At 38.2% G+C, this 17,249-nt stretch overlaps 1 protein-coding gene across 1 annotated transcript; it reads left to right on the top strand.

Annotated features, from left to right (window-relative positions):
• Positions 1 to 1,926: 1,926 nt before the first annotated feature.
• Positions 1,927 to 16,525, top strand: LOC115024197 (cadherin-related family member 1). The gene is made up of 17 exons (XM_029455552.1): positions 1,927 to 2,084; positions 2,502 to 2,597; positions 2,907 to 3,052; positions 3,145 to 3,195; positions 3,542 to 3,631; positions 4,219 to 4,305; positions 5,214 to 5,330; positions 6,434 to 6,577; positions 6,670 to 6,748; positions 6,832 to 6,932; positions 7,016 to 7,219; positions 7,306 to 7,458; positions 9,225 to 9,389; positions 10,036 to 10,103; positions 11,656 to 11,884; positions 12,871 to 13,125; positions 14,924 to 16,525. Exons 1-17 carry the CDS (start codon positions 2,024 to 2,026, stop codon positions 15,440 to 15,442), a joined length of 2,565 nt encoding a protein of 854 aa, XP_029311412.1. The 5' UTR covers positions 1,927 to 2,023; the 3' UTR covers positions 15,443 to 16,525.
• The last annotated feature ends 724 nt before the right edge of the window (positions 16,526 to 17,249 follow it).

The following is a 17,249-nucleotide window of genomic DNA, read 5'->3' as shown; positions in this document are numbered from 1 at the left end:
AATATTTGTAAACTAATAACATTCCCATTAGCCTCAGGTGTACTTTGTACACACACACAGTCACGGCTAAGAAGAGATGCTATGAATTGTAGTTGTTTTCACAGTTATTGACATACTTACAAATATTTCAATATTTTCAGCAGCAAATTTAAAACAGTTGTAATAAATCTGCCAAAGCTGCTTAAGGAAGTTTTGCATCTCCATCCTGTTTCTTCTCTTTAACCACTAAATACCTACAGACCCACAGTTCTCACGAACTAAACTAAGATGGTGCACGTGGTTAACCTTATACCTGCTTTAAACAGGATATATACAATATATATATACTGTATATAAGTACATTATTAAAGTTTTTAAGCACATTTTTAAGTGTCCTTTCCTAATGCTACTAAATATATATATTTTTTAATAAACTACTCAATTACATTTCAGGAGGAATTTGTACTTTTTATTCTATTACATTCATCCGCCAGCTACAGTTTATAGTTATTTTGCAGATTCTGATTTTCTGTGTAAATATCATCTTATAAAATATGATTTATTGTTATAAACAAAAGCACCCAACAGTATAAAAGTAGTAATAATATTCTAATTATAGAATATATATTATCACAATCTTAAAGGAGACATCCGGCTTAAAGTGTACTCGTAATATTAATACATTAGTACAGTTTGCTGAAAATACTTCTTTACGTTTACTTAAATAATATTTTAAATGCAACTTCTACTTGAAATTAGGACATTTTATGTCTGCATAGATCTTCCTAAAATCTTTAATATTCAGCAGCATTAATTATTGTGTGTGAACTGTTCTTTGTTCATTTTAGTGAACAGAGTTGTCATTGGCTGTAAGATGCAGCGTGTACCGTTGAACGTCAGACACTAATTTAAACCTGTGAAAGTAGAACGTGCTCCAGTCTGCACCTCTATGTGAGTAAGTCACTACAGTTAACACACCTGGCTGAAGTGTCAAGGTCTGATTATATTTATATATGGTGCAAAAATCTCCCAGGGTGTTGTAAAATAAATGTGACGTGTGGAGCTCTGGAATGTCATCAGATACGATTGTAACATTAAAACCTCACTGTTTTTTTAATTTAGCCCTTTTTTGTTATCCGATGAGCTGTTTATTTTATTTGGGCTGTATGTCTCCGTTTGAGAACACCTTTAGGTTTGGACCTTCTTAAGCTGCAAGTGATTCATACCAGGAGGATTTCTGACCATTTTAGACAGTGGTAAACATCTTCTGTAACATGACATACTTATATTAAGCGGGACTAAAAACAATTCTGACTGACAACATTGACTATTTGTAAAAGCCTTGCTTTGTGTCTTAAGGCCAGGCCACTGGGCTTCTCAGGGAAAGAGGACTGCAAAAGGCCAAAGAAAGCCTCTTGGGCTATAAGTGCATCACAGATCCAGAAGTGCAGCTGAGGCTTGTGTTTGTCATCAAGCTGCCAAGGAGAACAACCACGGGGAACCTCAGGCCAGCGGGACTAAGTTTGTTGAAACCCTTTTAAACAACAGGCAGAGGAGCCAAATGTGTCATGTGTCCGTACTGATCAACAAACAAGAATCAAATGTGCAGCACATGACAGAAAGGATGTCTGTTTGAGGTTCCCAGTGTGTAAGCTTGAGTAAACTTAACATAATTCAAACACAGCAGAAGTCTTAGTATGTTCTATCATAAAGTCCTTGATTTAACAGTAAGAAGAGATGCAGTGCCTTGTGTACATTGTCACACCATGCAGAGGTGTGACAATCGCACCATATTGTGTGAAGCCTGATCTCTCTCCCCCCGATGTGTAGTTGTTCAGGTGAAATCTGAGCGAGAGCACTGTGGTGGAAGATGTCTGCGGAGGGAAGGATGCGTCACTGGATTAGTGCCTGAGAATCTGCCCCAGCCTTTTCCTCCTGAGCTGCTGAGACGCCTCCAGAAAGGGCACGACTGCTCGCTCGCTGCTCGCTTTCCCTCCAACCAAGCCTTCCACATGAGCCAGCCAAGCCTTGCCTCCCCACCAGGATGAAGAAAGAAAAGAAAATGCATGCTTTACTGCTTCTCCTCCTGCTTCACTTCACCTTGGGTAAGGCTCTTTTTTTTGTGTGTGTTCTTTGTGTGCGGTTAAGACTTCTTGCCGTGCTCTTATCTGGTTAATCCTCTAACGCAAAGAGGGCATGTCCATCTTAGTGTAGACTGCTCATGCTGCCTGTAAGTCTCATCTAAATGTGTGATAGTATGTTCGTGTTGTGATAATGGTAATTTAGAATCCAAATATATTTTATAAATCATCTCCATCCTCCTCATCCTCCCTGCTTTCGGTTCCTGCCCTTTGTAGCAAGTGAGTGCAACAGTTATCACTTAATTACATAAGCATTTCCATTAGAAATAGAACACAATATAGACAAATCTATATGGTTTACATACATTTCCTTCAGCTCTATACAGTATATGGAGTCACTTTGGCTCAAATAACATGCTTTTTTTTTTTTTTTTTTTAAAGGGCAATCAGACTATGCTCCATATTTTTATGATAATGGGCCCAGCAGTACACATGGGAACATGGCCTTGTTCAGCATCTCTGAGGATACACCAGTTGGTAAGTCTCATTTTAACTATCACAGATCTGCTTCATTTATTTTTATGCTATGCGTAGGTGTAAAGATGAAATTATCACATTGCTATTGAGGTGCCAGATAATCACCGTAATACCTTTTGGATTGTGACGTACAACAAGACTTACAGAAGCAAACAAGAAATATTAGTGGCCTGATTATTACACTTGTTATTTACACTGAATAAGAAACAAGAATTGAAACAAAGGGTTTGCATGATTTTAATGAACGTAGAAATGCCGTGTTTTATTATATATTATTATTATTGTTTCTTTGTCATGTTCACCACATAGGGACACAGATATACATTCTTAATGGTACAGATCTGGAGGGGGATCCGGTGCGCTTTGGTCTGACTTTTGAAAAGGGCTCCAAAGAATATTTTAGGGTGGAGTCCAAGTCAGGAAACGTGACTCTGATTCAGGAGCTGGACAGAGAGGTGAGCCCGTCGACGAGACTCTTGTTTTGAAGGAACCTGATGTAAATCTGTCACCACTGTGGCTCAAAGTGTTGTTCACCTTTTCTTTGTAGAAACAAGATGAGATCTCAGTGCTCGTGAGCATAACAGACGGTCGCAATAAAGTAAGTTTTTACTGTTTTTGTGATATAATATAATTGTCATCAATTCACTACCATTAATCACACCATTGAGATTACAACACACACTCTGTATGTGAGAGAAAGAAAGAAAGAAAAAGAGATAGATAGATCTGTGAAAAAGCTACATGATCATACAATGTGCTGTTGTGAATGCAAACACAAGGAAACTTAACATGCTTACAGTCTGTGTTTTAGAAAATAATGATCTTTTTCACTTTAGATTCATTATTTATCTCTGAAAAATGTTACAGCCTTGCAAAAAAATACTAAACACCAATTAGTGTAGTTGTTTTTATTTGTGATTATTTGTTTCCTTATTACTTCTCAGGTTGTTGAGACAGTTAGAGTTTTTGTCACTGATGCCAATGATGAACCACCGGAATTTCAAAACCTGCCTTTCATTATTGCAATCCCAGAGGTACAGTATATATCGAATACATACATATTACATCAGGGGTGTCAAACTCATTTAGTTCAGGGCCGCATAGAGGCCAATTTGATCTCAAGTGGGCCGGACCAGTAACATAACAGCATAATAATTTATAAATAACCACAACTCAAAATTGTTCCCTTCGTTTTAGTGCAGAAAAGTACATTCTGAAAATGTTCAAATTTAATTAACTATCTTTTTACAAAACATTATGAACAACCCGAAAGTGCAATTTTAACAATATTATTCTTCAGTTTATCATTTACACATGTGCATTACAACTTACAGATCGCAATGTGTCTACAAAGGCACAAAACATTTTGTCACAGGTATCTAGATCGATAGATTCCGAGGGAAATTTAGGAACAGTATTTTACTTTATGATCAAAACAACAAATTTTTACACTTTGCAAAGTCATCCCGCCGGCCTGATTGGACCCTCTGGCGGGCCGGTTTTGGCCCGCGGGCCGCATGTTTGACACCCCTGTATTACATACATACATATTATCTAAATCTGCCAATTGAGTCAAACATATAATTGAGAATAAAGTGTGTTTTATAAAATGTCTCACCAGGATACTGCTCCGGGAAGTAGCGTCTACAAAGTCCAAGCAGTGGACAGAGATATGGGCTCAGGAGGCAGCGTCTCATATTATCTCCAGGTAATTTGTTGTTATGTCAGAGATGCACAGTTGTGACCCGGGTTCCTTGCTAAAATTAAGTGCTGGATTTGAAAATTTTACAAATGAATTAAAACAAGGCTGCTTTGTTTGCTAAAGTCTACATTTCCAGGAACACACTGGAGGCCTAGTGTTGACATTGAAGCACTAGATCGTTATTTTGACTCAGGTGAAGAGAAATTCATCCAAATATTTCCTAAAATGTAATTCATGCTTTTATTTTGTTGAGACTATTACATCTATCTTTTTATAAGGCGGAACTTTTTGTTACTTTTTGTTTACAGTAACACATTGTTTGAAAAGTGACCAATGGCCTCCAGCCATCATCACCCTGAAGTCTGCCAACAAGTTTATCCTCTCAGTTCCCAAATCCTTATTTGAAAGCAAGAGCAAGCATTTCTGTTTACAATTTCTTACACACATACTTATTTTATTTGACTATATTTGATTTATTCATGCTTTTCTATTGTGTAATTCCCTTTCCAATTTGTAATCCATAAAAAAAACATTTTAGTATCACAAGCTGACATCATGAGAGCTGTGCTGCCATGTGGAGTGAGGAAAAGGGCATTGGAGTGATGGAGCGGTGTGTTGTGTGTGTGTGTGGAGGGAAAGATTAATCTCATACCAGAGAGCAGTCTGGAAATGGTTTTACTAGTGGATTAAATTTCAATTACATTTGAGCAAGGCACTGAGGGCTTAATAGGGGCTTAGGTTTGGTCGGTGCCAACAGCTGAAAGCACAGTAGCTGTTAGACTTCATGTGTCACCTTTGAGACAAGTGTGTCGAAAAATGTCACGGTAGGTCAAGAGTTAACATGTTTGAAATTTCTATAAGTAAAAAATAACATGTGTGTCCGCTGCTAACTGTGTGGCGTTATACTTCATCAGACCTCACCGTTCGCCAAGTTTGCCATCGATGGGCACAGCGGGATCATCCGAGTCAAACCTGGTGAGACTTTGGACTACGAAAACACGCCCACTCACTTTGTGACGGTGGTTGCAAAGGTGAGACGTCGCACATGACGCCCTTTACGTTTGTCTTCCTAGGTGCCCCTTAACACATATTCTCATCGTGAGCAGCAGCTTGGTTTGCAGGTTTCTCCGACGACACCAAGTGTTTTCAGATTCATCGATGTTGTGGTCTTGCAGTTTTCGACATCAGCAATAATCAAATCAAAGCAAGAAAAAGTTGTGAGAGTTGCAGTCACGTTGTAACTTTCTGAACACCAAACACTTTGCTGAATTTCCACATTCTCAGCCTGGTGAAGTGTTTAAAGTGTTGCTTCCAGCGTGAGTAACCTGAAGTGTAATCCTTCCGTCAGTAACAATATGATGCTTGTTTTTCCAGCCGAAGCTTCTCTGTGTGTCAATAACACACTGCTTCTTTTTTAATGACGTTTGGTAAATAACAAATCAGATACTGAGACTATATGATGGAATATATGAATGTATAAGATCTGTGATGCAACCAGTTTCATTAATATAATCAGTTTAACTTAATTAGACTAATACTAAACTGTGGCATTTTGTTTACATGTCTCTGCATCTTTGGCTGATCTCTGAAACATAATATAATTAACGTAGCCATCCTAATGAAATGACATACTCCACTGTCCACAGTTGTATTGAATGTGACATGCAAAGTCTGGATAAATAGTTTAAACCAGTTTTAAACAGACATCTAACAAATAAGGTGCATTTTGCAATTATGTAGCGCTCGTATTTTATTTCATTTTGTAGTTAACAGAAACTCATTCAATCATTTCAAGCTGGACATCTAGTTACTTGCGGCCAATGGGAGGCCTCTAATCTTATCATTTTAGTTGGAATGCACTTATAGTCAAATAAAATCTCTTTATGTAATGATTTCAAAAATACATCAATACTGCAGATATTACTTGATGAAGGGGGGGGCAGCCTGTACACAGATTACACAAACCTTGAATCTTACATTGAGTGTGTCCAATAACTACAAAATGTAAAATAAAAGCCCCTGTACCAAGACTTTACATTTTATTTTAAGACTGTTTTATCATCATTGTCCATCGTTAATCCACAGTCTACTACAAACATTGTACAATGTGCTGCCTCCCTGTTTGTCTTCTCAGGATGGAGGTGGAAAGAACAAAGGGAAGCACCAGGTTCTGTCCTCCACAGCCACCATGACCATCAATGTACTGGATGCCCAGGACATGCCTCCGTCCTTCATAGGAACCCCTTACTTTGGCTACGTCTATGAAGTCTCACTTCCCGTAAGTCCTCCTCTCATTCTTCATGCACCAGTGAAGGTGATTTAGTGCAGTAAACATGCGCAACTATAATAATGATATATTTCTTCTTCCAGGGTTCTGAAATATTCACTGTGTACGCTAAAGATGGAGATCAAGGCAACCCTAACTCAATACATTATTCCATTATGAACGGTAAGAACAACACATCAAGAAAACAGGTGTTTACCTTTTTTTTATCAGACACATCTAACTGCACGTCTGTTCTCATCTTCCAGGTAGTGGCGGTGTCTTTGACATAAACAGCACCAGTGGATGCATCACCCTGACAACTTATCCAATTCTGCTGACAAATGAATTATATGAAATTATAGTCAAGGTAATGTCGTTGTCTCCTCGCAGTTATTATACATGTCATGTATTATTATTTCTACTGAATACATTGATGGTTTTTGAACCCAGGCGTCTGAGGTAGGACCAAACGATCAGCTGCTGGACTCCGAAGTTACCACGGTGACGGTCCGGGTGGTGGATCTCAACAACCATCCTCCGACCTTTTACGGAGAGAACGGACCACAGATCAAGTTTGAGGTCACCATGTACGAGCATCCTCCTGCAGGGGAGATCCTCCGAGGCTTTAAGATCACCGTCAATGACTCCGACCAGGTACATTTATTCCCAAATGTACCCTACGCGTACTTTTCTCCAGGCATATTGGGATTGAGAGAGGTAAACGCTGATTTTCTTTGCAGGGAGCAAACGCTAAATTTAAGCTGAGACTCGTCGGGCCGAGTCGTGTGCTGCGAGTGGTTCCCCAGACGGTTCTCAATGAAGCTCAGGTGACCATTATTGTGGAAGACACATCTGGCATCGACTATGAAAAGGGACCAACCCTTTCTTTCAAGGTTTGACTTCATATATCACTTTATTATTAGAGAAGTGTTATTATTATTATTATTATTGAAATGACTCCAGTATTTAATCTGGGGCTGCAACTCATTATTAAATTATTAGTTGATGATTTTATAGTTTACAGTTTTATAGGTACCAAATTCTCACATTTGATATGCTGGAACTAGCAAATATTTGCCTTTTCTTTCTGCTTTTATTGGCCATTAATCTTTAGCAACACTATCGGCATGGCTCACAGGAGATCTGTCTGTCCACTACTTTTGGTTTTGAAATATATATATAATATGTTATTGGATGGATCGTCATGAAATTCTGCTTGGTCTTTGTGAACTTTGGGGATCTCTTAATTTTCCATTCAGCGCCTTCATCAGCTCAAAACGATTTATTACTTTATATACTTTAAACTATATATATAAGTTTAAACTAATGACATTCGCCTCAGCTGTGCTGCTTTGCATGTTAGCAAATGTTAACCCACTAAAATTAATTAAAAAAATGTATGTATTAATTTTATCATAACACACAAACAATAATAATTCATCTTGCAATAACTTGAATGACAGCATATAACATTTCTAAACATTAAACAAGCTATTATTTTGACATCACCCTCAGGTATCAATTAAGGTTTACACCAGGGGGGGGAACCTTTTTCCTATCAAGGGCCATTTTATCTTTTACAACATCCTTTGAGGGCCGTACTAATTATTGAACTCATAACTTCTGCAAATGTTTTTAAGACGCAGCCCATTCATTTCACCTTTCTTTAATGCTAAAGTGTAAAAAAGCAACTTTTTGATCCATGTTTCTTTCTGTTTTATCAGAAATCAACAATCCTTTATTAGTCCCACAATGGAGAAATGTATCTTGTCAAAGAACATATGAAGTAAAAAGGCAATAAACAATAATTAAATAGAATAAAAAATAATATAAGTACCAAGTGGTTGATAGAAAATAAAGTGAGTGTTGTAAATGGCAGTGATAATTGCACAGCAGTGGTGGAATAGTCTGTTCTTGGTGTGGTGGTCTACCTCTCTATCTGTCCATGTTTGTATGTTCTGCTCTGCAGAGAGCTGCTTGTTGGGCCAAACTCCACCGAAGAGCGTTAACTTTATCCAAACGCACTCGTCCTTTCAACTCGTGCAGTTCGCCATGTTTCGTGGTGTAATGACGCTCGAGATTATTTTTCATCACCGCATGTACGTCAGCACAAACTAGACACACTGGCCTTTTACTTCCACAAAGAAATAATCGTTCGTCCATTTCTCCTGGAAAATAAGACATTCCGCATCCAGCTTTCTCTGTTTTACACTCGCCACGCTGCGCTCACTGATGTCAATGACCGTCTTGTTTAATATTGAAGTTTGACATGACGTGACCACGTGATGACACGTTCCGCTCGTGTTGTGTTCAAGGACCCTGACCTTTGGCCAGGGAAAACAGTCAGTCGCCTGTTTTATACTATTGCTGTCTAGAGTTTTTTGGGTTTTTTTCTAGTGGATTTTTTTGCGTGTGTTTATGAATTACCTCGAGGGCCGGATCAAATGGTCTCGCGGGCCGTATCTATATATATATATATATATATATATATATATATATATATATATATATATACGGCCTGGAGGCGGAGGTTCCCCACCCCTGGTTTACAATAAGCACTACATCCTCAAAGAGCTGTGAGTGTTGTTTGTCGATAAAGTTATTGATTAAAAACATTTCAGCGCTGATTTAATCACACTTTACATGTGTCGCTCCGCAGCTGCTGGCGGTGGAGATCGACACTCCTGAGAGGTTCAGTGCGACAGCTGACATAGTGATCAACCTGATGGACACCAACGACAACGTCCCCAAATTCACGTCTGAGTATTACATCGCCCGAGTCCCTGAGAACTCTCCCGGAGGCTCCAGCGTTGTGTCTGTAACAGTGAGTCAATCACCATTAAACTCTGCTTTAACCTGACCAAAGGGATTATATAATCCATCACTCCTCCAATAAATGCATATTACTCAGTGCAGTTCATTAGATGAAAGCAGGTTGCCGCTGCACACAAAAAAAAAAGCTTGCTGCTCCCCGTCTTTGTTTTTGTTGGTCCTAGATATGAACTTCAAGTGTCCATGTGACACTCTGGCACTTTATGTTATATCTCAGGCAGGCGATTCATTGTGAGACATATTAGCACATTTCCATTATACTGTACATATCCTGCAAACAGGCAATATTTGCAAGCTACGCAGCAGAGTAGAGTAAAAAGCTTAATTTTGCCTCAAGGTTAATCATGCTGACCTGTACCTTGATCCCCGCTCACCACAGGGAGAGATTTATAACCCGCCCCACCCACATGAGTTTAAGACCCTGGCTGGTTATCCTCAGCCAGCGGCATTAAAATAACATCTAAAGGGACAACCTTCAGTCACCTTGGTTGAGTTTTTTGCCCCCAGTGTAACTATATTGAATACATTTGTATCAGATTGGTAAACACTCTTGTTTATAAAGAGTACATGTTTCATTCTATATTCTACATGTGCTATGAATATTGGTCTTTTAATCTCTGTCCTGTCCCGTCCTCTAGGCGAATGATCCAGATTCAGGGCCCTGGGGTGAAGTCAAATACACGATTTATGGATCAGGATCAGATTTGTAAGTAAAAACCTTTCACTCCTGCCAGTTTAGGTTTTGCTCTGATCAGATATTTAACTCTTGCACTTCCACAAAAGCACATTTCATAGACTAAAAAAGTAATTTTTTCGATGTACTGTATATGACTCAAGACTGCTCAGAGGCTCAGGGTGTTTGGTGAACTCAGCCAGCAGGTCTTGATTCATCTTTGTTGCTTTGATGGAAGAGGTAAGCAGGAAACCAGTTTGATTGGCGCCTCTGCTGCACAAACAGCTCGTTCTAAAATGGCTGCATGATGCTGGCTAATCTCCTAATTGGATTGGAGAGTTAAAAATAGACAGCCTGGTCCGTCTCACATAGCGAGAGCCAATTAACATGTAATGTGACAGCTGGAGCTAAATAAACGGCAGCTTTTGGGAAGTAAGGCAGCACGCATTGAAGGAAAAGTGAGAATTTATGCTCATCTTCAGGAGGCGCCATGAGTTATTTGTGTGAAAGTTATCAGCTTCGAGGAAACTTGTGAGATTTCACAGTGGAAAAACAAGACAGAAAAGGCAGCTGAAAGAAATGGCAGTAAGCCTGGACGGAAAACACAAACCTAGTGATGTAGATTAATTTGTTATGTGTAAGATACTTGATGTGACGATTATGTGTGGTTATAACAAATGTAACATTATTCTGGTGGCAACTTGTTTTTAATACAATCACTGGGAAAGTCAGAAAATCTCAAATTCTACACAAAAAATCTTTGAAATACATTTTTTTGAAATGTTGTGGATCCAGGTCGGTATGATAGACATGAATCATTGACAGTATATCGAAGAGAGTTATGAAAGTGTATCTCAAATTTGATATATGTTAAAAAAAACAATTGTCAGACTAATCCAAATATTTTCTGTAACAAATCTGGAGATGTAAAAACTGTCTCTACATTTCACATCTCAGGAGTTGTGAATTAAAATATAAAGTGCTTTACAATTGGCAACATGTTGGTGCTACTTGATCCAAATCCCAACTTTGTATCAAATTTCACTGAAGTAGTAATTGAGTTATTAGATAAAGACAAATACTGCAAAGATAAACACACAACAGTATGTACAAAGTAACCTAAATTCAAAAAGGTTGATTCAAGTTTCATGAAGTTTATTGTCACTCCGCTTATATAAGTACAATCTTGTGAAATAGTTTTGTTACGAGGCTCCAAAAAGACAAATAATTAATATAAAAAGACAAGTAAAATATAATGAAATGAAATGCAAGAGTAAAAATATATATAAATGCATTAAGAAAAACAAAAATAACATTGCATAGAATTACATCAGAATGATCAGGCAAACAAATAAACAAATATTCTGGACAGAAAAACACAACATAAGTGGCGGGGACACATTATATTTATAACTAAGACTTGATGAAGTCACAGATTAAAAGTTGCACATTCGTTCCCTGCGATAAAGGATGGAAATCTGCTTTTTATAACGTACTGTTGATGTGAGTCATGTCGAGGTTCACAGGATGCGATGTGCTGCTTTAGTTAACACCGCTCTCGTGCTACACTTCTCTGAACCTGCAGGTTTTCCATCCAGCCTTCATCCGGCCTCATCTCCACGCAGCCCTGGACCAGCCTGGACGCGGAGGTCAGGTCTAAGTACAACTTCTACGTCAAGGCGGAAGATTCAGAGGGCAAGTACAGCCTGTCTGAAGTCTTTGTCACCGTCCTCGACATGAACGACCACTCTCCGGCGTTTGATGAGACACTCCTGGAGAAGACCATGATAATTGGTACACCTGTCAGAGTAGAGGTACATGATGTCAAAGCATTTCTCCCGTGTACTGACGATCGAACACGAGTTGTTTGTGATCACACTGACATTTAGAAAACATTGTGAGCAAATATTGAAATGACAAAATCCCAAATTTCAATTGGCATTTCTCAGAAAATCTAATGTTTGAAAATGAATCATTACAACCAAAACTAGAGGATGAAGCTCGTGATATTCTATTTGTATCTTATTAACATCAAATCCCACGAAAAGATCAAAACCAACAATGACTGTATGACGAGTGCTGCCAGCGTATCTAAAGCCTAATGTGGCTTATTCCTTTGTGTTTGAGTAACTTCTGTTAGGAAACCAGCTGTTTTAGGAAATTACTTAATTTGAAAATATGCATGTGGCAATGGTTGTTATGTCTGCTGACAGTAATCAAACCTGGGCATTGTTTTTCCCCAGAATTCAGTAAAACAGTAATGTGGTTGCAGGTGTGTTTGTCTGCTGGTGCTTTCTTTGGGCTTTTTTTGTATTTATCTGAATTATAGTTTGCTATCCAATACAGACTTTACGTTCTGGTGGAAAAGAATATGTGCGTATTTCAGTATCTGCAGTGACAACCGACCAAAATGAGTTCAGAAATATCTGCATATCAGATATCAGCAAAGATCCTGATTTTTCTTTTTCATGGAATACTATACTATGATTTATTTATGATATTTTTATGGCACTATGATTGTTTTTCATGACTCTTTGACACAGTGGTCCATGGAGTTACACATCAAAGTAAGTTAAAGTTTTAAAATGTACAGAAAGGGTCTTAAAAAAGGTGCATATACCCTGATCCGTTTCACTATACATAATCTCCATGACTCTTGTGGACTTGTTTTGTGATTTCCAAAACACATATTAGGCTTTTATTTGAATACATTGATTTAAACGTGGCAGTCCAGTGTGCAGCTTATTAAAAAGGATCAAAAATATGCAACCGTATTATAATATTCTTCTACTTTTTACAGGCAGTGGATGAAGATGCAGAGTCTCCGAACAACGTCATCGAGTACTCCATCATGACGGCCGATCCCGACAACGCGTTTGATATCAACGCAAAGACTGGGGAGATCAAGCTGAAGCCGTACATCAAGTCCATGGAGATTGTGCAGAACATCACCAAGCAGAAGGACTGCAAGTGGTCTCTGGTGGTCCAAGCCAGGGACAGAGGCTCTCCATCCTTCAGCACAACAGCTGTGGTCAACATCGACATCACAGAGGCGGTAAGGCTTAGTCCTGACTCGCAGCTCGCAGCATGCTCGCAGCGCAGCGCTTTCTATCCCAAGCTTTAGGCAACACGAGCTGTAGATTCAAGCAGTTTAACATATGATAATATGCATTGTTGTCATGCTGTGCAGCTGCTAATTCAGCATCCTTGTTTAAGCCAGTCACACTTCATTGATGTCATATTCTTTAAAGGATAATGCCGGTCATTTTTAGGCTTTAATCATGAACACGTCCCAAAACCAACGATGAATTTATCCCACTAACGTGAAAGATATTCTTCCTCTTCCTTCACTAGCCAGTTCCTAACTGTATCTGTCTGTTGGTACATTTGGTTTATCAGAGCTTTTTACATAAAAACAGCTGCATGCTGCATAAAACCAAAACAATGAGCTAAAAGAGGCTAAAGAGCTCCATAGAGCTGCAGAGTTGGTGCTAATTCTCTGGGTTTGTTACAATGGGCCACACGTTCCCTTGACACACAGTTGTAATGAAGTAGCACTTTCTAATAATTATGTAGTTTGCAGCTATAAATGTTAATACATCATTAATAAGGTTTTTTTAATCTATGAAGTCTGCAGTTGTACGTGTTAATAAATTAGATTTTGGTCCAAGAAAGAGGTCAAACTGTACAACTACTTTTAGGGATTTTTCACATTTTTGTATAAATTCAAACAGTTTTTTTGTTTTCTTCAGTAAATTTGAGGATACAAATACAAAATCTAAAATAACATCAGCGTTATCCTTTACATTTTTTCATTCATTTACGTTAACCCATATGTTACTGTATGTTTTCACCATGTTTTCGTTCCTTCACTCTACATGTTGAGATGACTCGGTGTCTTTGGTGTTGTTTCTGTGTTGTGTATCATGCTTTTCAGATCAAAGGTCGAATTATTTCATACTTCATGGGCCTCAGCAAGCGTCCACTGACTGTTTTTGGAATTTTTATCAGCATTGTCACGTCCCTCATTGTACTAACAACCTGCATATCCACAATCCTGTACTGTGAGTCAGTGAAAAAGTCCAGAATCAACCCTGAAAGTAACTATATCAAAGTGGTGCGCAGAATCAAGTGAGAGATATTTGACAGCTGTACTTCATTCATCGCCCTTGAAAAGATATCTATTTTTTTTTACCGGTTAGCTTGTGTCTGTAAAGGAGTACTGGAGCACATTTAAAGGAAACAAATAAAAATAGTGAAAGTTTTTTATCTATTTTACTTTTTTATTAGTTAATTTTTTTATTGGAAAATATTCTAAAATGGAATTAAAATTTGAAAATATAATATTTACACTACTGAATCTTTTTTGATGATTTAAAACACTTTTTCTAGAGCGTGACTCAGACTATGAGGCTGTCAAAGTGACAAAGATTGAACCTTTTCCTTTGGATTTAAACCTGGATTTTTTCACTTTATCTCCATTTTTCTCACACAAACATCATTTCGTTCTGATCTCATTAACTGTCATCGCTCTTGTTAAGCCCTCATCAGTCACATGACAAAGAGAAATCCTGACGCACTGCACTGCCAGATGCATTCCCAACAACTAGTGCTGTGTATAGTTGTTAGCTCTGCACCAGTAGTCCTGTACTGTAGATCAGGAGGAAGATGGATGACTGAATGTGTGTGTGGGAGCGTCACATTGTTGGTAGACATGTTGTTTGGGCCTCCTCTGTCAGTGCTTTGCGCATCCATCTCATGTTTGCATGCTTTGGACAAATGCTGAGTTACCGCTTAGATTCAGTCATTTTGGACTTGATTTATTTACTATTTTTTATTTTGCTCTTCCACAGACTCCTCTCAAGGGGCCTATGGCGGCCTTTTTAATGAAAAGTAGGGACAATCCTATGAGAGCTCTAGGCATGGTCATTGTTATCATTAGCTTATTGGTAGGGCTGACTGTCTTGATCTCTACGGCTATGTATATGCGCAACTTAAAGTCAAATAGGATCATGCCGACACGCCGCATCATTAAGAGGCGACCCAAGGACCAGCAGCCCTGGAGCTTCAACATGCCCGTTGTCAAATTCAACAACCCTGCCGATAAGTTCCTCATTGTTGATCAAGAGAGAACCACCAGCTGTATGCGACCGAAGCCTCCACCCCCCAACGCTCCTCCGCCCCCATGTAACACACGGCCCAATGAGAGGCCTCGGGTGGTCCCGACAATATCCGGCGTGCTGGCCTCCAAAGGCTCCAAAAAAGCTAAATCTAATCGCCGCAAAGAGGGAAATGTCAGCTCTGCTTTTGTGTCAGAGCTTAAAATGAGACTTGAGCAGAAAATCATTGAGAACAACCAAGGTTACTATTAACTCTGTCGTACAAACTTCTTCTCTAAGGTTCTTTGTGACGACTACAGTCCGAGAGTTTTCACCTGCATGAGATGATCCGGTAGGTTAAACCTACATGTAGATTATTCATGAGTAAATGGTAAAAGGGGGTGTAATGTGAAGATTTACAGATATGTACGTCTTAAGACGAGGTATTTAACAGGTGGACAACCTCAGTTGTCCTGGCTTTGGTAAAGAGAGGACCTCTATCTGTCTCTGGTGCAGTGGGAGATAATTCACCACACTGCCGTCTTGAGGAAGATTACATCATTTTAGCAGTAAGAAGAACCAGGGAGAGGATTACTAAGACTTACTGTGTATACATAAGTTGCATAACTTTCCTGAAAAGTGTAATTTAATGTCTTTGACACAGATGTAGGATTTCACCCAAAAAAATGTCTTCTTGCTCATCGGAGCGTGCAGCTGAATGACACGGCCATGAAAAACGACACTGCTTCTTATAAAGTGCTAAAGGACCTGTGTGTTATTATTTTTACTGTGTTACATCAGAGGTCGCTCTTTTGTATGATTACAATGTGCCACTGTAGGTTTTCACAGTAACCAGCTTACAGAGCTGCTTTTATTCATTTGAGTGTGTCATTCTAGAAAAAATGCTTTTATATAAATAACATTTCAAATGTATATATGCATATGTGACAAGATATGAACATTTCCCCTGTTTTATCTTGCAGCAGTAAATAACATACGGTACAAATGAAACCATCTAACTCCACTTAAGAGTTTTAAGCAGAGATCCCGATGTATATAAGCTGCTTGGACATTTTCTTTGTATATATAGATATAGAAAGTTAGAGTCTGTGTTGAACATTTAGGTGTTACTTTCTATGTTTCTCATCATGCCTTCAAATGTAGGCAAATACAATTAGAGTCATTTAATAGCTGTAACCCATACCTTGTATCTGACTGTATCTTAACTTATAACTATCTTAAATAAGTTGAGTTAAACTACAGTAAATATCTATATAACTACAAATAAAACTTGCCTGGTCCTTCAAAGTAACATATTTGTACTGTCTTTGTACTGTCTTGATTTTGAATAAATATTTGAAAATATTTTGGTCTGTGTTTCATTTTGTCCAGGGGCTATATCACCTTAAGTTAGTTTAGTTTAGTGTATTTTAGTTTGTTTTATTAATGTAAAGTTTCAGGAAAAAAGGATCTCAAACATGGGTGACATGTAAAGGTGTGCAATGTTTGCAACAACATGGTAAAACAAATCCACCATTTATTAATAAATATTAATATATGTAAAATATATATTAATGAATGTGCTGTGCTATGTGGTGGAAAGTAACTAAGTACATTTACTCAAGCACTGTACTCATTTTGAGGTAGCTGTGCTCTACTTGAGTATATGTAGTTTGTTACTTTGTTCTTTTACTCCACTACATTTCAGGGGGAAATTTTGTAATTCTTTCACCTTGTAGATTAAGATTTTACATAAAACATAAGATCCTGCTAGATATTTATGAACAACATTTCGGTCATGTCCGACCCTCATCAGGTATCAATACCTACATCGATATATTTCACCAGTACGCGAGAAGCGGGAGCTTTACTCATTGTTTACATAAAAACATTAAAATACAATTCTAAAATAGAATTAGTTTTTAAATATGAAACCATTGGTTCCCCAAATGTTTAGCTTTGTACAGGTTAAAATGTAGCAGTGTAGTTGAGGCAGACTGTTTCATACAAGGCCCAAAGAATTAAAATGATTCAACGTTTCACAAAAAAAGCACATTTTGCAGATAATACGTAGTATTAT

The sequence above is a fragment of the Cottoperca gobio genome, chromosome 19 (genome assembly GCF_900634415.1).
Source record: "Cottoperca gobio chromosome 19, fCotGob3.1, whole genome shotgun sequence".
NCBI lineage: Eukaryota > Metazoa > Chordata > Actinopteri > Perciformes > Bovichtidae > Cottoperca > Cottoperca gobio.
Note: the sequence above shows the minus strand (reverse complement) of the source record. Positions and strands in the feature narration are given on the sequence as shown.

Excerpts from the sequence above, each read along its gene's own strand:
- LOC115024197 (XM_029455552.1), top strand. The coding sequence starts at position 2,024 with ATGAAGAAAGAAAAGAAAATGCATGCTTTACTGCTTCTCCTCCTGCTT. Across the intron at positions 6,933-7,015 it reads TATATGAAATTATAGTCAAG|GCGTCTGAGGTAGGACCAAA; the intron begins GTAATGTCGTTG and ends TTTTGAACCCAG. Across the intron at positions 7,220-7,305 it reads CCGTCAATGACTCCGACCAG|GGAGCAAACGCTAAATTTAA; the intron begins GTACATTTATTC and ends TTTTCTTTGCAG.